This window comes from Moschus berezovskii, chromosome X (assembly GCF_049115385.1).
Source record: "Moschus berezovskii isolate FMDL1 chromosome X, NW_MosBer_1.0, whole genome shotgun sequence".
Lineage (NCBI taxonomy): Eukaryota > Metazoa > Chordata > Mammalia > Artiodactyla > Moschidae > Moschus > Moschus berezovskii.
Genome location: NC_142488.1, coordinates 62,936,371 through 62,963,032, shown reverse-complemented (window position 1 = coordinate 62,963,032; position 26,662 = coordinate 62,936,371). Strand labels below are relative to the sequence as shown.

General features: G+C 51.0%; 1 protein-coding gene across 2 annotated transcripts; it reads right to left on the bottom strand.

The window, feature by feature from the left end:
* Positions 1 to 4,309: 4,309 nt before the first annotated feature.
* On the bottom strand, positions 4,310 to 26,662 carry NLGN3 (neuroligin 3). 2 transcript variants are annotated; one of them, XM_055438253.2, is made up of 8 exons: positions 26,542 to 26,662; positions 23,396 to 24,052; positions 22,697 to 22,756; positions 18,722 to 18,781; positions 16,936 to 17,085; positions 10,531 to 10,716; positions 6,830 to 7,619; positions 4,310 to 6,194 (listed from the first exon to the last, which is right to left on the bottom strand). In XM_055438253.2, exons 2-8 carry the CDS (start codon positions 23,850 to 23,852, stop codon positions 5,351 to 5,353), a joined length of 2,547 nt encoding a protein of 848 aa, XP_055294228.1. In that variant the 5' UTR covers positions 23,853 to 24,052; positions 26,542 to 26,662; the 3' UTR covers positions 4,310 to 5,350. The 2 variants fall into 2 exon arrangements, with proteins under 2 accessions (XP_055294228.1, XP_055294229.1); XM_055438254.2 differs by lacking the exons at positions 18,722 to 18,781; positions 22,697 to 22,756.

The following is a 26,662-nucleotide window of genomic DNA, read 5'->3' as shown; positions in this document are numbered from 1 at the left end:
GCTCTGTCCTTTATCAGATGCTTTCTTTGCCTTTGAATCACCCACAAGGAGTGATTATCCATCCAGTCACTGCTTAAATATCTCTCTGGTGATGGCGAGCTGCCTACCATTTGAGTTAGTCCATTCTAATTTCAGAGTATTATTAATCATTAGAAAGTTCTTCTTAAACATAGCAAAATGTTTATATCAGGATGTAGAGATTAGGAAGTTTTTTCTTCTCTGTTTTTGAAGTTGTTGGTAATAAATTTTAAAAGGACTTCAAAAGGCTGGAATCATGAGCCAAAACTTTTATTATCATTTTCTCATTATAAAAAAGGAAAAAAAAAACCTTCTTCCTTCTATTCAGCCCAAATCTACTTTCCTGTAACTTCCACCCTGTTAGATCTCAGAGCTCTTGGAGTCACACACAGTATAAATGTCCAGCTTCCTCTTCACTATGAGCCCAGTAATGATTTGCTGACAGTAGAGAAATTTCTCTGGGGATTTGCTAGTTCCCTCACTATTCTCACCACTCTTTCTCTGGCTGTACTTTTGTTGACATGTCCCTTGAAGTATGATGCCTGCATTGAACAGAGGGCCTCAGGTGTGGTCTGACCAGTAGAGAGTAGCACAAGACGATCACTTCCTTTATTCTGGACATTATGCTCTTATTAATATAGCTTAACGTCATGATACTTTTGGTAACAATCAAACCATACTTTTGACTCATGGATCATGATCTTCCATTTACTCTAAAATCCTCTAAGTCACATCTCACACTTCTTAACACTGTTACATTTTGAAATTTAAAAAGGTGACATCACCTTTGTCTTTGTAAACTCTGATTTTGCTATAGTGAGTCCATCATACCAGCCTCCTGACATCTGTACAAGTTCTTATTCTGTCATCTCACATTTTGGCACTTCCTCCCAGTTACGTATAATTTTCAAAGTTGATCTAGTGACATGAAAGCCAGAAATCGCCTAGAATTTCCACATTTCTTCATATTGTCCTAAAAGTATGGTGAGAGAATGTTTCTTTGAGCTCCAGATACACTGTAGGGGTAACATTCTAATCTATCCATCGAGTCAGCCTATCAAAGGAAATGAACTTGAGTGGGAAATGGTTTTTCCAGAATCCACGCAGGGGTTAAGTGTTCTTCTCTTCCTTTTGCAAGTGCTCACCAACCCTCATTTTTTCTAGAATCTTTCCTTCAGTCAATATTTAACTCATTGATCTCAGTGATGCAGCAGTGTGCATCCCTTTCACCCTCCATGGGGTTTTCAAAGCCATCACCAGTTGTCCTGCAACTGGAGCTGCAGGTCTTCACAATGCCCTGGGCTGTTATTGACCGAGACTAGGAGATGGAGTTGCTCAGAGCAGCTAAAGGCTCTCTGGGACTAGACTCCCTTGAGGAGCCTCTCTCTGGGGCTCACTTTGTCCCTTTTACTCTGAAAATCCTTCTTGCAGAAAAGAAGCAGCACAGGAGTTGCCAAGGAGATTTTGTTTCCTGTCTGTGAAACCATTAGCAAATGAAAGAAAAATCAGGCCCCCCCCATTATTCATCTGGCAACACCCAAACTCTTCTGCTGTTATGAAGACCTCCACAACCTGCCTTTCCAATCTTTCCAAATGATTTCCCATCATTTGACTTGAACCTTTTACTTCTGTCAAGCCAGTTCCCTCACTGCTCCTCAAGCACATTTAGAATCTTACCTCCATGTTCTGGCTGAGGACTTTCCCCCAATTTGGAATGCCCATTATTCCACCACCCACCCAGATCTTACCATAGCTTTTCTTGCAATTTCTCCAGCTTTTTTTACCTTTACCATACAATTGAAGTCACAGAGATTATGCATTTTACTCATCTGATCACAGTTCAATTTTGTCTTTCTGACAGTATGCACCCCAAAGGGGGTATATTTTATCCCTCATTGTACATGAACCAGCACAGGGCCTGGCTTACAGTCCTGATAACCATCCTTGCTTCCCATGGAAATTTTCCACAGTGACTGACCTCTGGCCCTTCACACACACCACGAGTTCAGATCCCAAGATATCTGTGTCCAGCTCCTCAAAAGACTAATATAGAAACTAGATAAATCTAGAGATGCAGGCTGGATCCGGTTTAGGCCCTAATGATTTTTGCCACGTGAAATCAAATCCAAGTATACCCTCAGCCCTTTAAACCAGAACCTGGGCTTTTTTTTTTTTGCTGGACTCGGGGCTGGCAGTCAACAAGGGGGCCAAGAACACTCAAACCACCCAGGCACAGCATTGACTGTCAATTAGACTGAAACTCTGCCTGCATTAGAGGTCTCACAGATCTTTTTTTAGGTGTGAAGACCAACTATGTTCTCTCACCGATGAGTCCCAAATAGGGTTGGAGCTGGGTCTGCTATGGTACCTTTAGTTCTTAGAGGAAAGACAATGTCTACATCCTCCCCAACTAGAAAGCCTCCTAATTTGGAGGCACACACACATCCCTCAGAAGAGGAGGCTCATTTTGGTATATCTGACATGGAGTAATCAAAGGATCATAATAATAAAGACTGAATTGATCTAAAATGGTCACATAACCCATTGCTTTCCTTAGTCACTCACTCTATTTGGCAACTGTTATTGAGGACTTACTACATGCCACGATCAACTCCTATCTACAGCAAAGTTTTGCCTTGGGTCTAACTTAATCTTTCCCCCCATAACTCTCAGAAGAAACGGAGAACAGATCACCAGTTCTGTCCTGATTTAGGAGATGATATATCTCCTAATTTTTTGATGATGATATGTCACACTTGTCATACAGTAGGTGCTCCACAATTATTGAATGTTATTTCATCAGCTTCCTCCTTTCTAAATTATAAAAAAACAAACAACTTAGTCCTTTGGCACATTGTTTTTGCTCTTCTCCAGATCCTCTCTAGCTTTTCCACCTATGCTGAAAATGTGTTGACCAAGGGCAGACCCATTACTGTTTTCAAAGTCCTAACCAATGTTAGGTAGAGTGGAGAAAATTGAAGACCATGAGAAAGGTCATATGTTACTGGACTACATTCTAGGTCTGTTTCTAACACTGTGACATTGTGTTTTTCTGAGCCCATTTCCTCAGTTATAAAATAAGTGGGTTGGACTACATACTTTGAGCTTATTTCTAAAAAACTCAGACTGCGATTACTTTCCAGTTACTCCATACTAAATTTTTGTTATTATTATGTGCTAGTATCCAAGTTAGTTTTGGAAAGAAAGAAGGAAGGGGTGGCGGGAGAGAAAGACCAGGGTGAGAGGAAGGAGGAGAAAACCAGTTCTACATTAGGGACTCATCCAACTCAAGACCCACCCTGACACCCTCCCCAGAGTTCTGTTTTCCTTTTTTAACTAACCTAGGTCAAGTCAATCACTGCCCATCTCTTTTGTCCCCACATACCATATTAGTATTTAGTTCTTGGTTTTGGTCTTTTTACTACCTTGTGTTTGTCCCCTCTGAACGTCATCGTGTTGTGTTGGTTCATCTCCTTCATTCCATCAGGGACACTTTGAAGAATGCTATTCCTGGTTTCTGAGGTGTCAGCAACCCAGCCTAACTGTCACACTTGATGAGCAGACTCCTGGTTTAGTCCTTCAAGTCACTGAGGATAATACAAGATACCATAATGCTAACTCTGTGGAGCCCACTGAATCTGTCCCCCAGGGTTGACAGGGAGCCACTGATCACAGTCCTGGAGAGAAATGCTCCCAGGGCCCCAGTGACTTCTCCAATTCTAATTCATAGAACAGAAAACCAGTATCCCTGGGGAGGAGAGGGCCCCTGCCCTGTCAGTCACCCAAGGCCAGGGAGTCCACATATCTGATGCTGCACTGGATTCAGACATGAAAAAGAATTTTCAGCATATTAGAGGGTGGACCTCGTCCCAGCTCCCAGTTGTCCAAGACGAGGGCAGGGTAGTGGTGATAGTGGCAGAGGCAGCAGCGGGTGGTGGCGGCAGTGGCAGCAGAAGCCGTGGCGCAGTGGAGAAGGAAGTGTTATTTTTGCAGTTTCATTAAGAGGCCCGAGGTGCTGAGAGAAGGCTTCAGCCGCAAGAACCCAGAGTGTTGTGGGGTGAGAGTGGGGGTGGGGACAGCAACCTGATTAAGATTTGAGAGGCCTTCGTGCAGGGGGTCAGCAGCCAGCCGCCCAGACTTGTATCAGCTTAAAGGCACAGGATGCAGAGGGAGACTGCGAGTCCTCACCCGCAGAGGTGTCCTGCCAGGAGGTCTGTCGGGGCAAGGCCTGTGCAAGGGAGGCAGGTTGGGAGTGCTAACTGGATTTTTTATTTTTATATCAAGACACTGTGTTTAAAATTTTTACAAAGGACAAACTCCATGGGTTTCCGTTAGTGTTTTAAGAACTTTTCTTTAAAAAAAAAAAAGCCAACAACAACAAAAAACACCGTCTGTTTGAAAGAGAAATGACATACACGAAAGAGACTCTAAAGAAAATGGGGCGAATTTCTGATAGCATTACCCCAAGGGCAGAGGTAGGACCCAGCTTACACCCAGGGCCCCCAATAATGACATGGCCTCCACAAAACCTCCTTCACCAAATCTGGGGTCCCCTGGTCTAGGGAGGCCGATGCTCCTGGGGAATGCAGGTCACCTGTGGTCTCCACAGCCCTCCACAGAGATAGAGGTGGCTGGTGAGTTGTCCCCTACGGCCTTCCAACCCCATCCAGTGACAGCCCCTTCCTCCTTCTTCCCCATGGTCTTGCTTGAATCTGTTTCTTTCTTGGGGCTCACGTTCCTTAGTCATTGTGTGAGCAATGGGAGTTCCAAAGCCAGAGAGACCTGGGCCTGGAGCCCTCCCTTCCGGAGCCTCTTTGCACTCATGGGAGTGCACTCATTGGAGAAGCATTTGTTCCAAATTTTTTTTTTAAATCAACAAAAACGAGACCCAGAAAAAAGACCAAGTCTAAGGGAGAAAGAGCTACTCTGCTCTTTAAAGCTCCCAAGTCTGGAGTTGGTGGGTGGTGCAGTTCCAAGAGATGTGGAAGGCGAGCACCAAGGGGGTATCCAGCTGGTGCTTCAGGCTCCCTGGGAGTGTCTGTGGTCAGGTCTGGGAGCCGGTTTCAGCTGCTGTTCCATGGGTCCTCAGTTTCCCAAGGACGCATGTGTGTCTCCATTTGAAGGGCTTGTTCAGGTTTACTTCCTTGTTTGTGTCATTGCACATGCGGGTGCATGTCCGTATCTGTCTATGTTTGTGCACGTGGGTCTGCTGTCGGGTGTGGGTGCGTGCGTGTACACAGATGTCTGCACGTGTCTGTGTGTGTGTGCGTGTGTGCATGTGGATCTGGGAGGGGCAGAACCAGGATATAGGCTGTGCTCTGGGCTGGAGCTACTATACCCGGGTGGTGGAGTGTGAGTGGGGCAGCCCAGTACTGTTGAACCCTGCAGCAAAGGTGTTATAGGGGTGCAATGTCTGCAGCCCCACCAGGGAATTGGGGATCATAGTGATGGTGTTGGGGGTCATGAGTGGAATGTCATCAGGGGAGCGCCGCAGGGTCAGCGTGTAGTCAGGCAGCGTGGTGAGGCGTAGGGTGTCGTGGGGGGGACCCGCCTCACACTCGTGGTGTGTGGGACCCAGCTGCAGTGCTGCCAGCTCCTCCTCCGGAGCAGCTCCCAGTTCAGGAGCCCCGGCCCCCCTCTGAGGGCTGGGCTGCCGCAGGGGCTCCTGACGTCGCTTGTCCTTCCGATAGTAGAGAGCAGCGAAGGCCAGGACGTTAAGGAACAGGAGGGAGGCCCCCACAGCGATGGTGACGCTTAATTCAGTGGAGTAGTCACGCGGGTTCTCCACCAGGAGTGGCCCTGCATCCTGGTCCCCGTTCCAGGACCCCTGGGCATTCTCGTTGCTGTAGGCAGGGGAGATGGCTGGCCGCTTGGTGCTCCAGGTCTTGCCATTGGGCCTGCGGGTGATGTGGGAGCTGTGGGTGGTATCCGGGGGCGGCACTTTGGTGGTTGTGGACGTGTAGTGGAACATGTCATGCAGGTTGTATAGGTGGGGCACCAAGTGTTTCCAAAAGGCCACCTTAGTGGCCCGGTAATGATCGCGGACCCTTGGCTTCAGCCCGATGTGAAGATACAGCTGGTCTCGGGGATTGTATTTGGACCAGGCAACTTCCTCAAAGCGGTTGGCCTTGGTGTGAATGAACTTGGTGTCCTGGGGGACCGGCTTGTTGGGATCCCTGGAATACCACATGGAAATCTGGGGTCACCACTCTATTTAATAAGGAAAAGGCCCAGATTCTTCCTTTCACACCCAGCCCTAAACCCCTTCCCCAGTCCAGAATGTCCTACCATTTCCATCTTTTTGGGGGTCCCTCACCTTATCCATACCCCTCATCTTCCCTAGACCTTGAGCTCCTGTGCCCATGGCATCATGGAAACCATCACATCCTCCCCTGCACCCATCCTCTGAGATCAAGCTATAGGACGCTTCCTCTCACAAGTTACAAGCATCCATTCATCTTTTCAGCTGCCCATTTTTTCCAAGAGCCCTTTAAAGGCTTTCTGAATGTACTTTATTCCCACTTCACCTGGCCTCTTACCATCTAAACTCGAATCCCATAGTTATGCCAGTAATTCTCATTCCTGCTTGATCCTAATGCTGACCAAGTTCTGAGCCTCAACAAAAAATTTTAAGGGAAGGAAATGGCATGAAAGACTAGATAAGAGGATGTACGGAGAGGGATGAAGGGGCTACCAATCAAGATTTGGGGACTGTTTTAGGAAGGGAGATGATGGAAGAGGTTTAGGTAGAGGAGCAGAGGGGAGGGCATGCTAGGGTCCCAAAGTAGAAGAACCCCCACCTTCTCCTTACCCAGTCTTGGCAAAGTTGGTCCAGTAGGTCATGACAACAGCACTGAGCATAACGTCATTCTTGGAGAAGTTGCAGGGGAAGAGGTCAGTGGGGCCTACCATAGGGACACCAAAAACATAGGGTACTTCATCCCCATGAGCTGCGTCTGACCAAGCAGGCTTCATGAGGCTCTGGCAGTGATGGTAGAAGGCGTAGAAGTAGGTAGGCGAGCCATAGCGGGCATGCAGATCAGCCGTCACCACTGAGGGCTCCACCCACTGGTGGTCAGTGAAGAGTGCCACCAATGTCTTACGGCGGGTCTCAGGATTGTCACGGTCTGCCCAGTCTGTGTACATGAACTTGATGGTCTCCCGCAGGGTGTCCTTACCCTCAGGATAGCCATACAGATTGTCCACAAAGTTGGAGACTGAATAGTCAAAGTCAGTGCCAGAGACACCATCCTCAGGGTCCACCACCCCTTCCACAAACTTGAGCCCCTCACCCTGGTTGACACCTAGCATGATGTCATAGTTGAGGAACTCGCCCTGTTCCATGAGAATCTCTGGGTCATCAGGAATGACATCACCATCAATCACTGGGCCGAAAGCCACATGGTAGCGGGCTGGCTGGATGTCTTGCTCTACCAGCTCCTTGGCACTCTTTTGCCGAAGACAGTCCACCATGTCGACTGTGTCTAGCACATTACAGCCCACCTTGTCTGCCAGCAGGCTGGTATACTTCACCGGTTGGTAGTTCACAGCCCAGCTGGACAGAGCAGAACCGCTTTGGATGATGGCCCTCTGGAAAAGCCCTTAGAAAATAGACAGCACCAAGTCAGATCATCGTGTCACTCATGGCCTAGGCCTTGTCCCTGTGGGACAGATCAAACACCTCTTCATTCCTTTTTTACTGAGGTCGCCCTCTGGGTTGAATGGGCTGTGAAGAAGGAATAACCCGTTTGCTGGAATGATGGGTTAGGACCAGAGGAGGGGTTGCTGGGCTTCTTTCCTGACTGGTCCCCCACCTGTTTCTTGTCTTCTCATTCTAGGATGATGGTTGGTAACTTGGGGGTTAAGGAAATGCCAGGAAGAATTAACCCCTTGGGCCCCAGACATCAGTTTCCTTAGGCTCCTTCTCTTTATCTCTCCTTTTCTTCCCCTCTTGCTTCCTGCCCAGCTGGGCCCAGCTCTGTGCCAGCGCACCACCAGGGAGCTGGCGCTCCTGCCACAAAGGGGTCTTTCTCATGAGGGATGAGAAATGCAGGCAGGAGAGAGTTTCACATTCTGCGAGTTTGGGGAAGGATTCCTGAGGGCAAAGGCCCTGTGGTCTGAAGGTCTCCAGGGCATGTGCCCTCCCAAACTGTAGCCTCCACAGGGACTTTCCTTTTCCTGAAGCTACTGATGCCTCAGGTCCAGATTTTCCCCTTGCTAAGAAGGAGCCAGTCCCCCAAACTCAAAACGTAGATGATTCTTCCCCTCTATGGAAAAAAGGGATAATTCTTTCTCTGACCTCAACATTCCCAAGTAAGGGAAAATCTGGCCCACAGGTGCACAATTCTATTCCTCTAAGAGAAAGAGTTTATGGGACTTCTCTGGTGCTCCAGTGCTCCCAATGTAGGGGCCACAGGTTTGAGCCCAGCTCAGGGAACTAACCGGAGAAGGCAATGGCAAGCCACTCCAGTACTCTTGCCTGGAAAATCCCATGGACGGAGGAGCCTGGTAGGCTGCAGTCCATGGGGTCTCAAAGAGTCAGACACGACTGAGTGACTTCACTTTCACTTTTCACTTTCACACAGTGGAGAAGGAAATGGCAACCCACTCCAGTGTTCTTGCCTGGAGAATCCCAGGGATGGGGGAGCCTGGTGGGCTGCTGTCTATGGGGTCACACAGAGTTGGACATGACTGAAGTGACTTAGCAGCAGCAGCAGCAGCAGGGAACTAACATCCTGTATGCCATATGACATAGCCACAAAAAGAGACAGAGAAGGAGAGTTTAAGGGAGTCCGCATGGGTAAAACAGAGAGGGAGAAAAATATAGATGACTACATAAGAAAGCCTCAGTTTTTGAAAGATTATTCTCCATTAATCAATTACAGAAAGACAGAGAGAATAAATCTTTAAAGCAGCCAGGTTGCCAGGGACACAGGCCCACTATGAGACAGAGAATTAACACCACACCAAGCAAGGCTTTCTCCTCCCAGGGAAATAGTCCCCAATCAGAGGAGGCACTGTTCCTCTTTCTGGACAGAGGCACCCTCACCACTCGTCACTTCACTCTCCTTGATGGAAAAAAGGAATTCCTGTTCCCGTACCATCACCTAGGAACACATTCTAAGTTTCCTACTTCCCACCTTAGTCTTCCCTCATGGAGTCCCTGGAAGGACAGAGGCAGAATTTCTAGGTCAGAAAAGGTGATTTTTCTCCCTGAGAGAGACAGCCTTCTTCAAAGAGAGAATGCAAGTCTTCCTGTGAGAATATCACTAACTCATAAGGTGGATTTCAGTGAAAAACTGTGTTCTCTCTCATGGTTTTCTTTACTTTAGAGAAGGACACTTATTTTGGGAAGCTCATCTTTGCCTCTCAGAGGCAGAAAAGGCTCTTACAGTCCAGGTGGCGAGAGTGGTAAAGAATCCGCCTGCCAATTCAGGATTTGTAAGAGACACAGGTTCTATCCCCGAGTCGGGAAGATCCCCTGAAAAAGGGCATGGCAACACACTCTAGTATTCTTGCATGGAGAATCCCATGGAGAGAGGAGCCTGGTGGGCTATAGTCTATAGGTTAGCAAAGAGTTGCACATGACTGAAGCGACTTAGCATGTACTCATAGTCCACAGGTGAAGAGAACATTTCCTGCTGAACACAAAAAAGGGTCTATTCAGCCCCCTTGGAAGGGTCACTGGCAGAGGCTTCCCATCAGGCTAAAAATTAAAGTCTCCCTTAGCTGGGGTCATACAGCTTGGGGGTGGGAGAGGTTTGGTCTGGAGTGATAAGAACTTGCCATCCCTCAAACAAAGCTCACCCACAGGTTTTTAATGCTGGCTTTGGTCCTGTCTCCCCTGTCAAGGGCAGTTCCTGTCTTACACAGACTTGCACTTCAGAGATGAAGGCCGAGAATGAGTGTTTCTTACACCTAAAAAATAATTTCCACTCTAGAGCTCTACCCGAAGTCACATGTCCTTCCCACACAGAAAGATTTCCCCTGCTCAAAAAGAGCCAGTGTCCCTTCAGAGAGGGAGAGAGACATCCTACTCCCACACTCCTCAATAAGACTCCCACATCACAAGGAGAACCTTCCTTTCCCAAGATATAAATGGGATTCTCTCCTTCCCTCTCTCACACTGGGAGATATACATCTTCCCCTAGAGAAACATTTCCTTTCCACTTCTCCCCAAAGAAGGCTTCCCTGATAGCTCAGCTGGTAAAGAATCTGCCTGCAATGTGGGAGAACTGGGTTTGATCCCTGGGTTGGGAAGATCCCCTGGAGAAGGGAACGGCTACCCACTCCAATGTTCTGGCCTGGAGAATTCAATCCATGGGGTCGCAAAGAGTCAGACATGACTTTCACTTTCTCCCCAAAGGGACGCTGAGCTGGTAGGCGAGGGTTGCTGATTCCCCTGGGTACTCTTGGGACATGAAGATGGGCACCCCGGAGCCTGGAGGGCCTGGGGTCAGGGTCAGCAGCCAGCACTTGGCTAGTTCTTGTGCTGTTCCAAGAGCTACTCACCCTCAGAATGATGCGACAGCGTGAGAAGACTGACACAGGATGCGCCAATGCCCGAGCCAAAGACGGTGATACGGCGGGGATCACCACCGAAGAAAGCGATATTCTCACTCACCCAGCGGAGGGCCTGGATTTGGTCAAGGAGCCCATAGTTGCCCTTGGCAGCCTGATCGCCAGTGCTCAGGAAACCTGAATTCAATAAAGGGCACAGGGACAGTGAAGGTGGAGGGATGGAGCATTTGGATGACAATGACTGTCAGGGGCATGAGGATGGAGGATGAGCACGCAGTGAAGCTCTTTTCACCCAGTTAGCAATAACTATTGCTCTTTTCTGCAAGGTCCAGCACCATCACTCTAGGAAAGATCAGTTCCCTACCTCCCACTCATTCCCCAGTTTGGAAGGTGGGGTCTCCAGACTGTCTGAAAGGGATGCCTCCAGTTGGGAGACTTAAACTGGAGGAACTGTAAATGGCCAGTATCCAGCATCCTCTGCCTTGATATGCTGATACATTCCTCTAGCACCTGTTATGATAGAGTAGAAGGAGCAGGGACCTTGGCTCTATCATTTACTGGCCATGTAGTTTTAGACAACTTATTGAAAATCCCTGGGCTCTAGTTTCCTCTCCTGTAAAATGGGGATAAAATACTTCAAAGGGTTGTATCAAGGATAAAATGAGCATAGGCATATCAGATATGCTCAGCACACTATACATCTATAGCTACTTCTCTTTTCCCTTTGTTTTGTCTCTGGAGGAAGTGAAGATTCCAAGAGACTATAATCCCTAAGCCCTCCTGGCACCCCCTGTCCAGCTTGTCCATTTCCACTTCCTTCCAGGGCCTCAGATGCCCCCTTCTCCTCATGCTCAGGGCAGGACCTCATTTCCCCATCCTCCAAGACCTAACGAATCAGAAACTCTGGGGGTGGGGCCCAGCAATCTCTATGTTTAACAAGCTCTCCAGGTAATTCTGATGCCTGCTAAAGTTGGAAAACCACTGGGTTAGACCATCTTTTTCGTCTGGTGGAGAAATGGGGAAGTCAGTGAAGCTCATTACCACAGAAACAGGTCTTCCCGCCCACCCACTGGGATTTGCTGCTGAGGAGACATGTCACCATGGAGACTACCTTCCCACCCACCTGCTGGGATTTGCTGCTGTGGAGACTTGTTGCCATGGCGACTACCTTCCCACCCACCTGCTGGCTATCCCACAGAGATGTCCTATATTCCCCCCACCCCACCCTGCTTCCATTTTAGTCTGATCTTGCTGCTTCAGTTCATCCTCTTCCCTGATATTTAGGCCCCCTGGAAGGCTATCATCTCCTGCCCTAGGCTTTTGGAAAGGTTCTTTCCAGGTGGATAGCTGTGGTGCTCTTACACACTGAAAACCTATACCTGGGTCAGTATTTTTTAACTCCACAGTTAAAAGCTCATCCACAGCCCCTGGGATCAACTTTGTGGGAGGCCATGTTTGAGGAGGCTCCCTCAGCTCACAGAGAGTTCTCCAATGGGCCTGGTAGACCACAGGCAGAAGCTGAATTCAAACAGACTCAAGCGGGCACAAGACCTCATCATTATCTTTCTTGAGTCCTTCTGAATCTAGCTACTGTGAAAGAGCTCATTTCACCCTCTTCAAGTATGTTATTAATTTACCTTTGGTGCAATTAAGTATGTAAAGTACTTAGTTATTCCTCTCAGGATCTAGTCACAAGCCCTCTTTAGCCCCAGGTTCCCAATGAGGAAATGAGAAGGAATTAGAGAAAGCCTGAATGAGGATGAATGGAGGCGCTCTTGTGCCTCTAGACAAGGGAACCTGCTTCTTGTCTGGCCCATTCACAAGCTGAAGTTGCTCCTGCAAGTCTTGAAAAGTATGCTGACCAAGATCCAACCTGGCTGTCCAAACCCTGAGACCCTCCAGCAAAAATCATTGTGTTTCTCTTAGCCTGCCTGTCCTCCCTCCCTCCTCCCCCCATTTTCTCTCTGCCTTGTCTCTTATTTAGGCAATAGCAGACTTGGCTTTGGTCTTTGCCAAGGTATCATTCAGTGAAATGTGTCAAATACACCTGTCCTAATCAGCAGGGAGAGCCTGCATTTGGATGTAGTAAAGTAGATTTCTCCAAGATGGACCAATTTTCTGGGTTGGGAAAAAAGGCCTGAAAGGGCTGAGTGGAGGATTTGAGCATCACTCTCTGCTCCCTCAGGTCCCATAAACCTCGGGATAAGAGGCACTGAAGCTTGTGGATGATGTCATGTCAACCATCCGACTGCAAGCGTCCTGCTTGAAGTGCTCTATCCAACAGGCTCAGGCAGATGATACAGGAAATGTCACTGACCACAAGCACACAAAAAATCTGGCAGTTTGGAAGAGCAGTCATTTGCTGCTGGTTCCCCAGTAACTCAGTCATCCAGAGAAACCATGTGAGATTGAGGGCTGAGACACCAAACTCCATAAACTGCTAGAGCAAATCTGAGCCGGTCTCCCTGGGCCCGAGTTTATACTGCAGTACATGGTAAGCTGCTTGTCAACAGAAGACAGGGGAATCCGGTACACTGTATCAAAACCAGATAGTATGTCACCCAAGGCTTGACGTTTACAGGGTTTTCAGTTTGCCTGAAGGTACCTGAGCAAGGATGTAGGATTCAATTCTGAAACCTGAAAGAAAACTCAGTAAGCTCCTACTTCTTCAGCCCCAGGGACATCCACATCCTATATCCTGCTGGGGTCCCTTTCTTTGGTTGGTCTCAAGCCCAGTGGGGGCTTTTCAAATTATAGCTACCTCTCTGCCTTGGACGGGATCCATGGACTGTGACATCATCTAATAAAATATGTGCATCACCTAAGATGTCTAAAGAAGCCCCTTGGAGGGAACCATCTGTTTGGGCTCAGGGCTCGGAGAAGCTGATGGGAAGGAAAGTGAATGAATGCATATAATTGAGGTCCAAAACTGGTCACATGTTTTGGGAAACAAAATAATAAAGCCTCAGTTATACAGCAAAATCCCCCAAAAAACAGGGACAACCCCATGTTCTATATCTGGTGCCAAGAGACAAAAACCTCTCGTATGTATCCAGAGTCCAATCAGTGGCTTATTGATTACATTTGTGTTCCAGAGCAGGCACTGGAGGGTACACAGGAGGTGGTGGGAAACTTCTGGCCAAATCTTACTTTATGGCTCCTTCAGAGGTTTGCGTAGTATTATTTTGATCATTAACTATTTAAGTCCAAAGAATACAAATGTTTATTTTTTAAAAAATAAACATTTTTTAAAATGTGCTGTTTTTTTAACCCCAAGATGTGCTGTTCTGGTTATGCAAACGAAAGGAGGTTGTAAGGTGGTGGTCAGGGTCTTAACCTGAATTTTGTGGATGAGTTTCAGTGGGATCCATGAAATAATTTCTATAAGTTTGTGTGTGTGTGTGTGTGTGTGCATGTATTAATGCAAGCATTTTCTGGGATAAGAGGCCATCATTTCTATCACAATTTCAAAGGGGTCCAAGACTCCCCCAAAGGTTAAAAACTTCTGATATACAAGCTTAAGGATTAGAGCAACTGAAGGGTTGTGAAGTAATCATCAAACCAGGATATCACAGGGAGCTTGCAGCCCACAGCTCCCAAGTGACACTTCAAATCCTGAGTCTCTCCTCTGCCTCCTTTCTCTGTGTCACTCTCATCCTCTTTTCTCTTTACCATCCTTTCCTTCCCTTTCTTACTTTTCTCCCCTCATTTCCCCAATTCTCCACTCTCTCTTTGCCTTCATTCCAGCTGGCCAGATAATTCGGAACTGAAGCATATTCTTAGTATTCTTTGTGCTTTCCCTTGGTCCTTAGAGAATGGAGCTTTGTGTTGATCATTTTTAAAAGCAGCTGAGTTGAACATTTTCTATCACTCTCATTTAGAAAATAAAGTAACAAAATTACTTCTGGCCTTCAACAACCATGCATGTGTGCCTGCATATCTCTGTGTGATTACATTTGTATATTCATTACTTTTCAGGCACTGGGCAGCGCAACTGTGTGGGTTTACAGCCACCTGCATGGTACCATTTTTACTGTCAGAGACTCCAGTCCTCTTTCTCAGTGGGACAGAGCAGCTTACAAGAGCCTTGCCATGATGTCTGGGGCAACTCCAAGAGCCACAGGAGCAGTGGCAGAACTATGAAACTCGAAGCCCACTAGACTGTGGAGAGACCAGGGAGATGCCCCACATAATACGTCATATCTAGTATCTGGATCTGCTGAAGGGGACGCAGGCTCCACTTTTTTCAGGGAATATAATTTCTCCAGCCTGAACCCCCTAAAGATGTCTTGCTATCCTATGTAGTATTAAGGGGAAGTCAACAGGAGGTGGCCTTTCTGTGTATGGAACTGCACCCACAAGTGAAATGCAGCTCTGGGGCCTCTGAGGTTCGAACAGGCAAAGCCACATATTCACAAATATATGAAAATAAGGTCCCATCAGCCAACCAGCCCTGAAGAAGCCAGGCCTACTTGTTGGTTCAGCACCCAGGCCTGCAGACCTGACAAAGAGCCCTGACCCCCACTGGGACCCTGAGGACACCAGCCCGCCAGGCAGGAAGTTGGCTTCTTGTGCCACTCCAAGGGCATGGGGCTGCATGTGCCCTCAGAGGCCTGTGTGCTTGGTTGCCCTCTCCGAGGCACTTGTTTACCTCAAAACCTTGGGCACAGTTAGACATTAACAGTTATCAAGGAAGGCACAGGGCAGGGGGGCAGCCTAAATCCCCAAAATAACACGTGGGCGACAAAGTCTGTGCGGGAAGGGGATAATGGTGTGTGTGAGGAGGCATCTGAGGAGTAAGTGTGTGTGTGGGGGAGCACAATGGCAGAAGGGATAGGAGTATATGGAGACATGTGTGGAGAGAGTGGGAGGGGTGTGTAGAGTATGTATATGGGGTATGTAAGTATGGGGTGTGCATGAGTGTGCATGCATGTATGCATGGGTGGCCAAGTGTGGGCATATGGATGCATGTATATTTGTGGGGCGGGAATATGTATACATGTGTGCATTGGACATATATATGCTAGATGTGTATAGGAAGAGTATGTGTGCATGTGCGTGTGTGTGTATGGGTATGTGCATGGGGGTCTGTGGGTTTGTGTATAGGGGGATGGGGGGAACACATATTACATGTAGAGCATGGAATGTGTGTGTACACGTGGAAGCAGGGATATGAGGGATGTATGTCATATTTGTGTACTTTGGGGTGGGGAGGTGTGGACTTGCAGCTATGGTTCCTATATGTGTAGGGAGGGGAACATTGGTTCATGCTCATGTATGGAAGCTGAGGGACATCCGCGTGTGTGTGGATGTTAGAGGAGAGTGGGTACAGAAGTGGGGTACGTAGGGGGACACAGATCTGTGTATGTGTAGCAGATTCCCCCACCACTCCATACACACTCCACACATACAGTCTCCCCAACACACACACTCCCTTCTACACCCCTTACCCACACCCCACATCTTATCCATACCCCGCATCTACACAGATTTCTCTCACAAGTATATACACACACACACACACAGAGGTTCCCTCCTCATCGCTGTATCTACATCTGTGCCCATATACATGTGTGTGGTGTTTGGGTGTGGGTACGGACCCAGGCTGTGGGTCTTTGTGTGGAGTGCATTATGGGGGTAGAGGGAAGTGTGAGGTGGGCATGTGTGGTGTATACGGGCACAGATGTAGATACAGTGATGTGGAGGGAACCTGTGTGTGTGTGTGTGTGTGTGTGTATGCATGGAAGGTGAGAAAAATCTGTGTAGGTGTGCGGTATGGATATGGAGTATAGAGAGGTATGCGGGTATCTGGATATGGGCGCTGGGGAAAATATGTGTGGAGTGTGTGTGGAGTGGTGGGAGAATGTGCATATATGTGAGGGGCTCTGCGGGTGTAGATGTAGGGGTGTGTGTGTATGTTTGTGGAGGTGAGAAATAGTTGGACCCACGGGGATGGATGTGGGCATTGTGGACATGTTGACACGTGAGGGCATATGGGTGTGCAGATGTGTGACTGACTAAAAGGAGTATCTGTGTATGTAGGGTGTTTAGGGATGTGAGGGTGGGAGAGTAGGGATACGGACAGGACACCGGAAAATAAATTGGTTTTATAAAACTCAGCCATGCAAAAATCTGGAAGCAGAGACCTAGCTTGAGGCCTAAGAGAAGGTGTGAAGTTTGAACTCAATTTCAAATGGCATCTCAACATCCCAGGAAAGGACCCAGGGATGTGCATAAGCTCCAAGCAGTTGGGTAAGACCGCGGGATGACAACCTTGTGACCACCGTCATTAGCACCGGCTAGAAAACCCAGGGGCTTGTTTTCAACTCCTCAGCCTTCTATCCTTCCTCCTGGAGAGCTCAGGCTTCCTTCTAGGCATCCAACAGGGAACCATACCTAGCACTCCAACCCGATAGTTGAGGGTGATGACGATGACGTTGCCATAACTGGCCAGGACACTGCCGTCAATCATGTTGCCCGTCCCTTCCATGTAAGAGCCTCCATGGATGTAGACCATGACAGGCTTAGCGCCACTGTCCCGGATGTCTGCAAGGAGAAGGGTTGAGACACAGGCTGGGTAGGCTGCCCTTCCTCCCCCACCCCCGCCAGCCCTGGGGTGGGGTGCGGGCAGCAAAGCTATCCCAGGTTCCAGGACACCACTGCCATCTCTGAGGGCAGGACTCAGGGGGCTGTTCAGCGCAGAGCTTGGGCCATCGGCCAGAGAAAGTCAGAGTCTGGTGATGTTTTTAAAGACAGGTTTCAAGTGCCTTCCAGATGAAGGCAGCCAGGCGTGCCTGATACAGTGAGTTCTACAGAGGCTGTGGCTGAGCCCTGGGGGACAGAAGGCAGGAGGAAGAGAAAGGGCTGGTCCCTTAGCTGGATCATTGAGTCCCTGCCCCGGGCACCCAGGAGTCCTGGGACCTGACATGGCTTTAGAGAGCAGGGGCTGGGGAGCCCTGAAACCCCCAAGGCTAGACCAGTTACATGGAAATACGGCCACTGGCAGCAGCTGGCCCCCCAGTGCAGACAGAGACAAGAGGTGTGGGGATAAGGGGTGGCACAGGAAGAGAACAAGGGAGAATGGGACAGGGGAAAGAATGGCAGAGATGGGGTTGGGGGGACCTTACTGACATGGTTTCTCAACCATGTGCTTGTTACCCCGCTCTCCCTGGACATCAGGCAGACTTAGCTGCAAACACTGGGGATTGGGAAGAGGTGGGGGCAGAACTAAGAATGAGAGAGCCCACCCCCAGTCAGCTCTGAGATGAAGATGGAGCCGCCACAGAAGCCACTTAGCAAGGGATTTTTAAGCGGTTGCTCCCAAGCCGTGACTGTCCCAAGTGGGGACAAGGCTGATCGCCTAGACCTGCAGCACACCCCCCACCCCCGGCCTGGGAGCTGGGCTGCACCCCGCTGCCCCAGCACACCCTACCAGCCACCAGTGGGCCCCTTGAGCTGTGTGGCCCCCAGGGTGGCGGCCGGGGCCTGGAGGTAGAAGGGAATGCTCTCTGCTGCCGCAAACACAAGCTGTTTTCCTGAGGAGGAAGGAAGACTGGTTCAACCGTCACCCAAGGATCCTATGCCAGCCACTGCCTGGTCTGTGGCGTACCGGCCTCAGCCTGGTGTTTCAGCCTGGTCTTCGTGGCCGTCCTGAACCTAATGCAGCCCCTGACCCCAGGCCATCTCTCTCTTTCTGGGCGAAGGCCAAGGAGGTTCTGGGTGGCGCTGTTCCCCAGCCCCTGCGATCATCACTGCCTCACTCCTCACTTCCTTCTCCCAGGAACCAGCCTCCCCACAAAAACACAGGGGCTCCTGCCATTCAGGTTCCTCTGCGCCTCTCCTCACCCCTCGCCCTCCTCAGGCCTGCTTCGTCTCCACTCTCCCTGCTGCTCAGTCGGGGCAGGTGCCCAGGAACCACAAAAGATGGGGAAGGAAGCTGTCTCCGGGCAGTGGGGAACCCCATGGCTCTTCTCATGGTCCCCTGCTCCCGCCAGCCGTGTCCATCACCCTGGAACTCCCAGTGGCTGACCAGGCCAAAGATGGATGAACAGCCCAACGGCCTTGTACAGGAACAGAAACACACCAACGGACAGACAGACAGACAGACGGGGCTTCTCCCCATTGAGAGGGGGAGGGGCTCTGTGCCATGCACCAGCCGCCACGCCCTGCAGCCCCCAAATACCTTCATCTTCATCCCCGTCATTATCCGCTAAGTCCTCGCCCTGTTTCTTAGCGCCGGATCCTGGGGACCAGACACGGGGAGACACAACAGCACAGAACAGAGAACAAAACAGAGAGAGAATTCAAAAACAGCATGACTGCAGTGTGGCCCAGCGAGCCAGCTCTGGGCCTGGGCCCAGGACAGGCAGGAGGGATGGCAAGAACTGAGGGAATGGGTGGGCTGAGGCCCAGACCTTCAGCAGGATGATGGTGTTGCAGGCCCCTGCTGTGCTGGCCTCACTGCACCTCCCTACCTGCCTTTCTGTCCCCAACAGCCTGTCTCAGCCAACCACCTTCCCAGTTAGGAAGGAGGCAGCAGCAGGTGGGCCAGGCCATGGAGCTGGAGACCATCTCAGGGGAAGGCCTTCTCCCAGGTGGAAGGGGCTGCACATGCGCACACAGGCCAGCTGAGCTGGAGTGTGGGGGCAGGCGCCAAGGGTGAGAGGCGGCAGCACCACCGTGGAGCTACAGACGTGAGCTGTCAGGGCAGAGCCAGGGACCCTAGCCCTAAGCTATTTGGGCCCAGTGGGCAGGCTCAAGCTGGGTCTCAACTGATCCTGATTCCCACAGGAGAAAATGGGAGATGAAGGTTTCCCTCTGCTCTTCCTCGCTGGGACCTGCTCTGGATAATGGCAAATGGGGTTCCTGCCCACAGGAACCAGGCCTGAGAGCAGCAAGCATTGCTCTGAGATCGAAAGAGAGCCAGAAATGGAGGGAGGGAAGAGAAGGAAGAGGAAAAGGAGAAAGGGACATGAGAAAGAGAGAGAGGAAGAGAGGGAGAGAGAGAGAGACAGAGATAGGAATGATGGTAGCAGCTCCTACCATGTACTGAATGGTTACCATGTGCCAGACACTCTACTTCTGCCATATTCTTTGATCCTTACACCCCAGTGAGGGAGGGACTATCTTTATTCCTGTTTCACTGATGGGGAAACTGAGGATCAGAGAAGCAAAGTGACTTGCTTAAGATCACACAGCTAGGAAGTTCTAGAGGTGAGATCCAAACCCAGGTCTACTTGATTCCAAAGCCCATGGTCTTTCCACTGCACCATGCTACCTTTCTGGGATGGGGAAAGGGAAGGGAAAAACTAAGTCAGGAAAAGAGGTGGAGCATGGGGAAGGGGGAAGGGAGGGAATAAGAGAAAAGAAGAAACTAGAGGAGAGAAGTTTAGGACCTGGCTGAGCTGGCACCAACTCTCCTTCCCATTCTAAGGAGACAAGAAGTTCATCTTGAAAATGGCTTTGAGAAAGAAGACCCACCGCCCGGGTGCTGATCAGTGTGTGGAAACAGAGGTCATTCTATGGTACCCCAGGGCTTATCCTCTTGTCTAAGAATCAGATACTCTTGGCCTGGAGGCAGCAAATAGCTTTCTTTCTCAGCTGGTCTGGGATCCCTTACAGCTATTAATCAAAACAGGAGCCGCCCTCAAATTATAAAATAACTTTTCAACTAGGGCAAGAGCCCAGCCTGAGGGGCAGAAACTGCCTCTGGCTTTCTGAACCTTCAGTGGTGCCTACCATCTTAACACCTGATGACAGCACTGCCCTCAGAAAACCTGTGGGGCCTGGGGCATCATCACCCACGCAGCAGAAAGCTCCACCCCATCCTCAAACAGCAAGGAATCACTCATCCTTAAACATGAATTCCCTCCAGTTTGATGGAGGTGGAGGTGAGGGGACAGGGCACACCTTCCCCAGGAATTTCTTCACTTACTCTGGACCCTGACTTAAAAGATGCGTCCCTTTTGTCCCCTTCTGGGAATGTCCCTGGCTTGCTGCACTGTCCCAGCCTCCTTTGTACAGATGCATTGCTCCCGCTGCATAGCACTCACTGAGCAACTCCTTGCTGCCACGCCTGTCCCCGCCCCTCCAGGGACCAGCTGGACCACCATCCCCCAGTCCAGTACTGTGCTGCTGCAGGTGCCCAACCAGCCCTGCCTGCCCTGGACACACCACCCCCATAACCATCTCTGGGGATGGGTTTCCCCCAAGAGGCAGGCTTTTAAAATCTGTTCCAAATGGCCAACAGGCCCTGGATAGGGAACTCATTTGAGCAGCTAAATGGCCAGATGCCCTCTCCCACGCTATCTGGAACCCACTTCCAGGCTTGGCCTGGGGGGCTTCACTAAACCAGCTGAGTTTCAACATTAGTCTATGAGCTTCTTCAGAGTAGCGATCGAGTCTTTAGTTATTTCTAAATCTTTCCTCTACCTCATATCCTTCCACATCCCAACAGCACCTAGCACATGGCCTTGCCCATAGTCAACAATCACGATTGGTAAATGTTTGAACTTGACTGGCACTTCCAGGTCTGGACTCTCAGGACTGGACTGGACTGCCCTAGGCTCTTACTGGTGCTCTGGGGGATCAACTGCTCCTAGGAAATGGTTAATGTCATCGCCTCCCCTCCATTCCCACACCCAAGTAAGCAAGTAACTACTAGAAGCAGGTTTAACAGACCATCTTCATGAATTCTTTTACAGGTTAAAGGAATGTTAAGACTGGAATAGTCCTCTACCACCTTCAGATGCAGAAACCGAGGTTCTCAAAGGAAAAGACTTGTCTAAGGCTTCACTGTGAGTTAGCAGCTGATATGGGACCCTGACTTGTGGCTCCCAGACCCATAGTCTTTACGCAGTACCACCATCTCCTATCTTCATTCATGCAAAAGTGCATTTACTGATTGCCTTCTGAGCGTGAAGCCCTGAGCTGGGTGTGGGGAGGTGGTGGAAAGCTTATCTCCGGGGCAGGGGACCTCCCTCAGAGCTTCAGTATGCATTAAAAGCACAACACATACATTTCTGGGCTCTTGTCCCAAGAGATTCTTACTCGATAGGAAATATCCAGTCGCTGATGACCCAACCTGGGGGAACCCTGCCCAATGATTTCAAAGGAAAACAAACCCCAAGCTTGCCAGAGGGTTGTAGGGACCAGGCTGTGATTTTCCGCCTGTTTCTTAGTCTGTTACTGCTTCCAATTTGACTCACCCCATCCGTATTTCACCATTTGTTTCAGAGTCGGGGAGGTGGGAATGACCAGATGGGAGTTGTCTCGCATGCTACAGTGGAAAGAACACTTCCCTGAGGGTCAAGAGACCCAGGTTTTGGTCCAGGCCCTGCCACAGACCAGGGAAGGGGCCTTGAGCAGCAGCAAGTCACTCCCCTGGGCCTGTTTCCACATCTGTAAAATTGGGAAACCAACTCGTGCTTTATAAGCTTCCAGAGAAGGGAGCGGGGGTGGATTTTCTGAAGTAAGTATGCAAATGCTTTGCAGAAAACATAAAGCGGTGTTGGAACAGGAAGAGTTATTATACAGGTGGTGGGGGGACAAATTCCTCCTGGCAAGAGTGCCAATTTGAAATTTGAGATCTTGTGCCTCCTTTAGAGTCCACAGTTCCCAGAGACCTCCCCATGTCTGCCACCAGGCCAGCCGGGGGCACTCAGCTATGCCCTGGCCAGAGGCGGTAGACAGGGTGGCAGGGTTACTGCGCCTCGGTACAGTTTGGTCTAAGCTCCAGGGCTGGGGAGTTGAATCTCAACTTTCAACCTGGGAAAGAGCACGGAAGGATGAGCTGGCAGCTCCCTCACCAGGAAAATGGTAGAGCCTCTGGCTCCATTTTGGCGGCTTAGAGTTTCTCCTGAGGTGACCTGAAGGAAAGCACTGGCTCTGTCTTCGGCACACACTTTAGGGTGGAATTGGGGGCCAGGAAGATTGAAAGAACGGGGTTTTGCTGCTTCTGCTGTGAACCTGCCTTAGGCCACCAGAGCCTCCCTGAGGGGAGCTGGGGCCCTTGGATGAGGTGGAACTCATGCCTGCTCACCGACCGCCCCCTGAGCCTGGGCTACTTGAAGGAAGGCTGGGCCCTCAGGGGCAAGGGCAGGTGGGCAGGCAGCCCTCCCTCTCTCTCTCTCTCCCTCCCCGCCGGCTGGCTACCTACCTCCTTTCCTACAAATTTTCTTGTTGGGCTTTCGGGCGCATTCCTTGGAAATCCGCTTTACTGTAAAATGAATAAAAAACTAAAAAATAACAGGAGGCCTCTGCCCAGGGGCATGCACCCCCCACCCCCCAGGCCCCAATAGCTGCTCTGCAGGCGGCACATGGCAGAGAGCCTGTCCCACCATCTCCTTGTTTCTGTCACTTACCTTAGTGTGACCCCCCGCAGGAGGAGGCATCAGCTAGTGAAAGAGGAGGCACCTAAGCACTGCCCACCAGGCTTGCCCCCGTCCCCCCACACACACCCAGCTCCCTTGGCCACACACACCTACCACCTCTCCAAGCAGGTGGAATGGCAACAGGGGGGCCCGGGGGAGCCAGCATCCTCCCGCGGGGAAGCTGCCAGCAGTGACCCATACTCCCTCAGGGAACCCCCATCCAGCATCTGGCCCTAGACCTGTCAAAGCTCTCAGGCCTGGCCAGGCCCATCCTGTGGTAACAGTGTCACTCACACACGGGAGCTCAGACAATGCTGGGAGAGGAAAGAACAGGGAGGAGGAAGAGGGAGGCCAAGCCAAGTGATGGTTAAAAGCCTTTTCACAGACAGACAGATGCATGCTTCAGGGCACACGACCACATGCCAGCCACAAACACGGTGGGGCGGGTGGGAAGCAGGGAGGGCACAGCGCCTGGCCGCACTCACCATCCTCCGTGGGCACATAGACATTCAGGTAGAGGCAGTCCTCGTTAGGCTCCTGGATGTAAGTAGCCACGATATCCAAGTTGGCGGTGAACCAAACAGGAAGCATGACTTCGGGCACAGCCGTGTGGATGTTCTGGGGGCACACTGGGGGAAACTGTGTGGCGTTCCGGATGCCTGACCAGGATGGGGGCGGTTCAGGGGGCAGGAAACGTTTCTCGCCGATCGGGGGAGCTGCGTAGGGCACCCCAAGGTACTGGTCCACAGGCCCCAGGATCTCACTGGGCAATGGTACCCGGGCACCCCTTAGCTTCCCAAAGTGAGTGTTGACTGTGGGTGCTGGGGCCTGGGTACTGGCCCTCAGCACCAAGCTCAGGAACCACAGGGTGAGGCACAGGCTCCGGCCAACTGTGGGCTTGGTGCTCAGGGACAGCGAGGGTGGGCCAAGCCACAGCCACATGTTCCGGGCCGGGGGACTGGCAGGAGAGGCAGACTCCAGGGTCACAGCATCAGCCCAACAGGCAGCCCCTTCATGGCCACACTGACTTGAACCTCAAAACTGAACTCTCGAGGGACACCTACAGGTGCCCGGCAACGTACAGAGCAGGTCGTCCGAGCACCACAGCTTCAGAAAGGGGACTCCCTCAGGGCCAGACAGGCCTGTGGAAAGAGGGAAGTATGCGTCATCCAAGATGGTTGGCAGGACCGTGGAGTGGGTCTGCCCTACTGTGCTCGGGCTGTTCTCCTATAGTTAAGAAAGGTTTCCTCACACCCGGGATTCCAAGGACCCTCAGACTGCCATTCAGAGCCATTCGCTGCACCCGGGAAAGTGGTTGGAAAAGCCCAGGGGATGGAGAGATTGACAGTTGTTGCCACCCTAAGTTGCCAGCCCCCAACTTCAACTTCTCAGCCAGTGGAGTTCATTGGGGTCAACTGGAGCCAGAGAAGCATGTGGGGGAACAGGAAGTGGAGCTCAAGTTCCTGGGTACGCTTCCTGGACACTGAGCTCCTAGCCTCCAAAACCCATAACCCCCATAGGGTCCTCCACATCAGGAGAGGGTGGGATTGTGCACCCACTCCAGGACTGAGGCAGAATAAGGGAATATGCATCACATAAGCAAAGGGGCCTCCAGAGAGACCCCGTCTCTCTCTGGCAGGGCAGGGGGCAGGACAGACATTCACGAGAGTTCTCAAGCCCTCCTGTACATTTATCCACAGCCCTCACTGCTTCCAAATACTTCAGCATCAGTCCTTTCTGGCAGCTATTTCTAATTCCCATGGGGTGCCAGAAACTGAGGCAGAAAGCAGTCTGCCTAGCACCCTAAGCATTGTTGATGCTCAGCCAGTGTAAAATAAACAACGGAGGGTGGGGGACACACACTCAGAGACTCAAAGAAATAAACTCACAAAGACTCAAGAGGGAGTGAGAGAGAGAAAGCCGGGATCACAGACACTATGATATTCACTCAAGAGACATATATTTCAAACCCACAGAGACCCCCTCATATAGTCCCACCTTCTGAGATAGAGAGCTTCACAGAGCCAGAGACTCACAGGGAGATACATTCAGAGACACACACAGAGACTCACGGAAACCTAGTCACACATACCACACAGGTAAATATCCAGAGACACAAGCAGCATAATGGTGGCACACAGGCGGAGACAGGAGCAGAAAGAGCAGCACACTCGAGGCACACAGGCCTTCCGACACAACAGCTGTACAGTCAACACATGTACACAGGCACACACGGACACTCCCGAGTGGACACACACACACAGTTGAGTTTCCCCCTATTTCTCCCGCCTTCCAAGGTTGCAGGCATGCTCCTTTAAGAACTGGCTGAAGGGGTGGGGGAGGGAGAGTGGGAACGCCCGGCCGCCGCCACCGAGAGAGGGGAGTGAGAGCGTGTGTGCGCGCGTGTGTGTGCGTGTGTGTGTGTGAGAGAGAGAGAGAGAAAGAAAGAGAGAGAGGGAGAAAGGAAGAGAGAGAGAAGGAGAGGGAAGGAGGGAAAGAGAAAAAGGAGGAGGAGGGAGGGCGGGCAAAGAGACCAAAGTGGGGGCTCAGAGGAAATGGGGAGAAAAGTCTGGGTGGTTAGATCCCAGACACTGCCCAGAATGCACCCGGGTAGGGGAGGAGGGGAAGGGGTAGGAGTAGGGAGGTGGGGCAGGAGGGAGTGGGTGTGCGTGTGTGTATGGGGGGGGCTCGTCCGCAGCTGAGTTCACACAATCCCCCCATTCACCGTCTCCATGGCAACTCTGGGGCACAGACCGCTCATTCACACGGCTTCCCCGCCAGCAACCCCCCCCACACACCATTAACCCCCTCGGTGCTGCCCCTCCCCGCAAATTCCATTAACCCTTTTGAGATGCCTCCCTCTCCAGTAACCCTTGAGCACCAAATGCTGTTCTCCTGTGAGTCAATTTCCTGCAGCCCTACCCCGTGAACACCTAGACAAACCAACCGACCCCCAAACGCCCTCTGTACCCTAGGACCCACTGTGAGTCCCCAAGGCCAAGATCTCCATCCTGGTCCAACTTGCAGTTTGGGAGAAGACAAGGGGAGGCAGCAAAGCCGGGGATTCAGAAAGCATCTGGGGGTACTCTGGGCTGGAGCAGTATTGGGCGGGGGGCATTGTGCAGGAATGGACTGGTGTCGAGAACTGCAGTATTGGGGGCTTTGCAGGTTCTGAATGGTATTGGGGGATGGAGCTGCATTGGAATGGGGGAGGATAGGATAAAGGCCTCCATTGGGGGGGGCTGCAGAGAGTGGGGGAGGGAGTCTGGCTGTGAGATGCTATGATGGAAGAAGGATGGGGCTGCACTGCGGGGGAGGGGGGACTGGCAATGTGCAAAACAGAAATGGGGCAGGGGGCCCTCAGCAGGGGTATTTTGATGAGCATGCGGGCCGGCAGTGGAAATAGAGGGACCATGGGCGGGAGGATGATAAGGATGCGGGATTCAGGGAGCAAGGAGGTGGAGAGGAAATGCGGGGGAGGATTGGGGGGGTCAGGGGTGCCGATGGAGAACGTGGGGTTGAGGATGGGGTGCACTGGCTGGGAAGTGGAGCACCCCAAGATTGGGAAGGGATAGGATCGGGGCAAGGTATGGGCAGCTAGAGGATGAGAGACCGGGGCAGGCGGCCTCACCTGTTCCCCGGGCTGTTGCGAGCGACTGAACCGGGCCACGGACCACCCATATCGCTTCCAGGCCAAGGGCTCCGCACCCGAATCCCCGAGATCTGCTCTCCGGCAGCCTGGCTGCTGTGCC

Excerpts from the sequence above, each read along its gene's own strand:
- NLGN3 (XM_055438253.2), bottom strand. The coding sequence starts at position 23,852 with ATGTGGCTGTGGCTTGGCCCACCCTCGCTGTCCCTGAGCACCAAGCCC. Across the intron at positions 22,757-23,395 it reads CTATGTGCCCACGGAGGATG|TAAAGCGGATTTCCAAGGAA; the intron begins GTGAGTGCGGCC and ends TTCATTTTACAG. Across the intron at positions 18,782-22,696 it reads GAAAATTTGTAGGAAAGGAG|GATCCGGCGCTAAGAAACAG; the intron begins GTAGGTAGCCAG and ends TCTGGTCCCCAG.